The 4,233-nt window shown below is 67.0% G+C and overlaps 1 protein-coding gene across 1 annotated transcript in view; it reads right to left on the bottom strand.

Annotated features, from left to right (window-relative positions):
• Nucleotides 1-60: 60 nt before the first annotated feature.
• The window catches only part of ISYNA1 (inositol-3-phosphate synthase 1), a 10,972-nt gene continuing 6,799 nt past the window's right edge, over nt 61-4,233 (bottom strand). The window contains exons 3-12 of the mRNA XM_010563314.1: nt 3,381-3,505; nt 3,137-3,298; nt 2,786-2,915; nt 2,515-2,708; nt 2,267-2,416; nt 1,965-2,180; nt 1,724-1,888; nt 1,529-1,642; nt 1,210-1,427; nt 61-277 (exon numbers count right to left, since the gene is read on the bottom strand). Coding sequence (XP_010561616.1) covers nt 61-277; nt 1,210-1,427; nt 1,529-1,642; nt 1,724-1,888; nt 1,965-2,180; nt 2,267-2,416; nt 2,515-2,708; nt 2,786-2,915; nt 3,137-3,298; nt 3,381-3,494 — 1,680 coding nt within the window. The 5' untranslated portion in view covers nt 3,495-3,505. The remainder of the gene's footprint in view (nt 278-1,209; nt 1,428-1,528; nt 1,643-1,723; nt 1,889-1,964; nt 2,181-2,266; nt 2,417-2,514; nt 2,709-2,785; nt 2,916-3,136; nt 3,299-3,380; nt 3,506-4,233) is intronic.

Raw genomic sequence — 4,233 nt, 5'->3', positions numbered from 1 at the left:
CAAATCCACCCCCCCACCTCCCCTAAAAAGCCGATACGAAATACAAAAAGGCGCCTGCCGTTAGTCGGCCCCGTCGACGTGGAGAGGGGTCCGGGGGGGTCCTGGCCGGGGGGTGCCGGGGCAGGGGTGCCCGTTGAGCTGGGCGGCCGCCGATGCCTTCTTGGGGGCGAGGGGGCAGGCGGCCCCCCCGGGGCAGGAGCGCTTCGGGCTGGGTACCGGCCGTTGCATCTTGTGCTCCAGCAGCATGTGGTTCTGGGGGGGCAGCCCCAGGCAGGCCCTGGGAGGGGAGGGGGAAAGGGGGGAGGCTCAGGGGTGGGCACCCCAATACTGGGGAAGGGGGATGTGATGGCACCGGGCACGCTGCGCACCAGAAACCAGCAGTGTTGGGGACTGGGACCTGTCGGTGTTGGGCACCCTGGGCATTGGGAGCCACTGGCACTGGGAACCCCAGGCGTTGGGCACTGGGAGCCACTGGTGTTGAGCACTGCCCTGGGCATTGGGACCCATGGGTACTGGGACCCATGGGCATCAGGCGCTGAGACCCACTGGCACTGGGAACCCCAGGTATTGGGCACTAGGACCCACAAGCATGGGGCACTGGGAGCCGTCATGTTGGGCACCAGGACCCATTGGTGTTGGGCACCCCCATGGGCATCAGGTACTAGGACCTACTGGTGCTGGGACCCACGGGCATGGGGCACTGGGAGCCGCTGGTGTAGGACCCACGGGCATTGGGCACTGGGAGCCGCTGGTGTAGGACCCCCCGGGCATTGGGCACCCCAGGCACTGGAAACCAGGGATCCATCTGCACTGGGACCGGTTGGTGCTGGGCATCACCAGGACCCACCAGCACTGAACACCCCGGGCACTGGGACCATCGCCTTTGGGCATCAACGCACCAAGACGCATTGGCATCGGGCACTGGGAGCCACTGGTGCTGCGCACGGGGACCCACGGGCGATGGGAACTGGGACCTACTTACTGGTGGCACGGGCACTGAGCACCACCACCCACCAGCGTTGGGCACCAGGACCTACTGGATTTGGACACCCCATGCACGGGTGCCGGGCACCCATGGGCACTGGGACCCACTGGTGTTGGCACCCTTGGCTATCAAGCACTGGGACACCTCTGCAAGCCTCGGGTGCCACCAAGGGCACCGGGCTGGGTGGGACCTGGCACCCACGAGGACAGGGACCCCCGAGGTACCTCAGGATGTTCTCGATGCAGCTGCGCTGGCGGAAGAGGGCATTGACGACGGGGGTGCCCTCGGGCACCAGCGGGGCCTTGCAGAGGAAGGCGACGATGGAGAGGACGCTGTGGAAACCCTGGAACTCGGGGTCGGCCTCGGTGCAGAAGGTGACGCGTTGGCACAGCTCCGTGAGGATGGCCAGGTCCAGGATGATGGGGCTGGCCAGCAGCGAGTCCTACAGGCACCAAGGGGCAGGAAGGGTGAGCCACCCAACTTTGGGGACATGCCACCCTCCCCCCACCCCCACCAGGGACACCCCGTCACCCCTCCACACACCTCGCACGTGTTGTGGATGACGATGGTGTTGGTGCCGCCCATCATGATCTCCGACGTGTACTCGTCCAGCGCGCGCTTGCTGTCCCCCACGTAGGGCACGTACTTGATCACCACCTGCGAAGCGACGTCCCTGTCACCCCTGTCACGTCATTGTGTGTGTCGTGTGTGTCGTTCCCCCCCCGACCCCCCACTCACGCAGTGGTCAGGCTTGTCCTGGGGGCCGTAGAGGATGGGGTTGGCCTGGACTGTGTCATCCACCACGTTGCTCTTGGAGATCTCCTTGGAGCGGAACTGCTGCGGGGCCGACAGGTTCTTCCCATCGTTGTTCCCCAGGTGGTTGTAGCTCACGATGGACTTGGTCTGGGCAGGGGGTGCGGGCAAGTCACCCCCCTCTGTCACCGGCAGGTCCCCCAAGGACCACCCCATCCCCACGTACCTTGAGTCCGGCGCCCACCAAGAAGTCCACCAGCACCGACTTCAGTTTGGTCTGACCTGACTTGAAGTCGTCACCGCAGATGAAGACGCGGCGCTGGGCGGCCAGCTCCACCGCGCCCGGCACGAAGGTGTTCTGGGGGGAGCCGTTGATGTAGGCGCAGCCCTCCAGGATGCTGGCCACGGCAAAGAGTGTGGACGGGGACACTTCCAAGCCTCGCTGCAGGGACACGGGACAGCTTAGCACTGCTGGGGTGGTGTTGTCACCTCTCACCCCCCTCCCGGTCCCCTCCCCTGTCCCCTGACCTCGATGGCCCGCAGCAGGTTGTCAGCGGTGTCATTGAGCCCCGGCACGACGTCGCAGAAGCGCTCCGTGTTGGCCGTCCAGAGGACGATGACTTTGTCCACCCCGCTGCTCTCCTTGAAGTCCCGGATGTCCTTGCGGATCTGCTCCACCTGCGACACCACCAAGGGGGATGCGTCAGCGTGGCGGCATCCCCCCCATTGCCTGTGTCATCGCGCCCCCCCCCCCACCGCCACTGCCCCACCAGGACCTGCTCAGCCATGGACCCATGGAGGACATTGTCTGCCCGCTCCTCCTGGTTGGCGGCGATGAACTCGGGGATGTAGATGGAGGGTCGGGGCTTCATCTTCTCCAGGTGGGGCCAGAGCTGCTCCTGCAGCGGCCAGTCCAGCACCTCTGCCCGCCGCATGGCCTCCGCCAGGTTCAGCGAGGAGATGTCCCAGCCTGGGGGACAAGGAGTGACCCAACCGCTCAGGGATCCCCCTGGCCCCATTGCGGGGTTCCCCCTGCGTGCCACTTACCATCAAAGACGATGTCGTTGGGGTGCACCATGGGCAGCAGGTCCCGGAAAGGCACGTAGACATCACCGGTAGGGCCGGTGCCCAGGCAGACGGTGGAGGCTTGGAGGAGAGAGCCATAGTAGTTGGCTTTCTAGGATGGAGAACACAAGGATGAGCTGCCGGCATGGGGCAGGGGGGGTTCCCAGCACCCCTAAACCGGGGAGCTGGGGCTGCAGATCACCTCCACAGGGGCAGGGAGGAGATCGGGGTGCAGGACCCAGGTGCAGATGGGAGCGGCTCAGCTCCATCACCCCATCCGTGCGGGACACCTGGGTCCTGGGACCTCGCTGGGGTCCCGCCAGGGACACCCACCTTGCGCCCCGTCTTGGTCATCCAGGACAGCCCCAGCTTGTTGGCCAGCACGGCCGCTGTCACCGTCGTGCCGTTGTTGCCCCCCCAGCCCACCAACATCACCCCCAGGCGAGGGACCTGCCGCCCCGTCCGGAAGGTGAAGCGGGTCGAGCATGGTCGCACCTGCGGGACAGAGGCAGGGGACACATGGGGACGAGTAGAGCCACCATCAAGCCCCCCCCCAACGCCAGCCCCCTGCCCGTACCTTGGTGACGCCGTTCTCCTTGCAGACGTGCACGGTGCTGTACGTGTACTTGGCCTCGATGAAGTCTTTGCTGTACGTGACGTCGGGGCTCTCCACAAGGAATGTCTCTGCCATTGTTCCTGGAGCTGGAATAGGAGGAAATGGGTGTCAGCCCCGCAGGCCTGGCACGCCAGGGTCCCCCCCCCCGGACCCCCCACCCTGCCGGGACACGACTCCGGCACTGCTCCCTACCAGGCTGTGCCGCCGGTGGGGACCCTTGGCTCTCTGCCCCACGGCCTCCCACCGTGCCGGTGGCGGTGGGGCTGCCACCGTGGCCCCTTCCCACGCATGCCCCGGCCCCGGCCACTACCCCCGGGACAGGCGGGGAGCAAGGGGGGTGATTGTCGTCCCCCCCCGAGGCCCCCCGGGCCCCAGGACCTCACCGAGCCCCCAGTAAGCCGGGAGGGTGCAGGGTCCCCATCCTGCTCGGGACAGGCAGGAGGGTGTCCCTGCTGTCCCCTCCCTGGGGGTGGCAGGGGGCACAGGAGGGAATGGGGGATTAGGGATGCTCCCAGGGGACACGGGGACAGGGCTGTCCCCACTCCTTGGGATACAGGGGACACGGGGACAGGGCTGTCCCCACTCCTTGGGATACAGGGGACGTGGGGAGCCGGGGTGTCCCTGTACCCTGGGGTGACACCGGGAATGCGGGGACAAGGGCTGTCGTCCCCCCACCCGGGGTGCAGGACATTTGGGGACAGGGCTGTCCCCGCACCCCGGGCTACCGGGGGGACACGGGGACGAGGGCTGACCCTGCCGCCCACGGCGTGTCCGGGGGCACGGGGAAAGAAAGGGGGGGGCACACACGGGACGG

This window comes from Haliaeetus leucocephalus, unplaced genomic scaffold (assembly GCF_000737465.1).
Source record: "Haliaeetus leucocephalus isolate CR32 unplaced genomic scaffold, Haliaeetus_leucocephalus-4.0 Scaffold164, whole genome shotgun sequence".
Classification (NCBI taxonomy): domain Eukaryota; kingdom Metazoa; phylum Chordata; class Aves; order Accipitriformes; family Accipitridae; genus Haliaeetus; species Haliaeetus leucocephalus.
The sequence above is the reverse complement of the archived record's forward strand: the minus strand, read 5'-3'. Positions and strand labels throughout refer to the sequence as shown.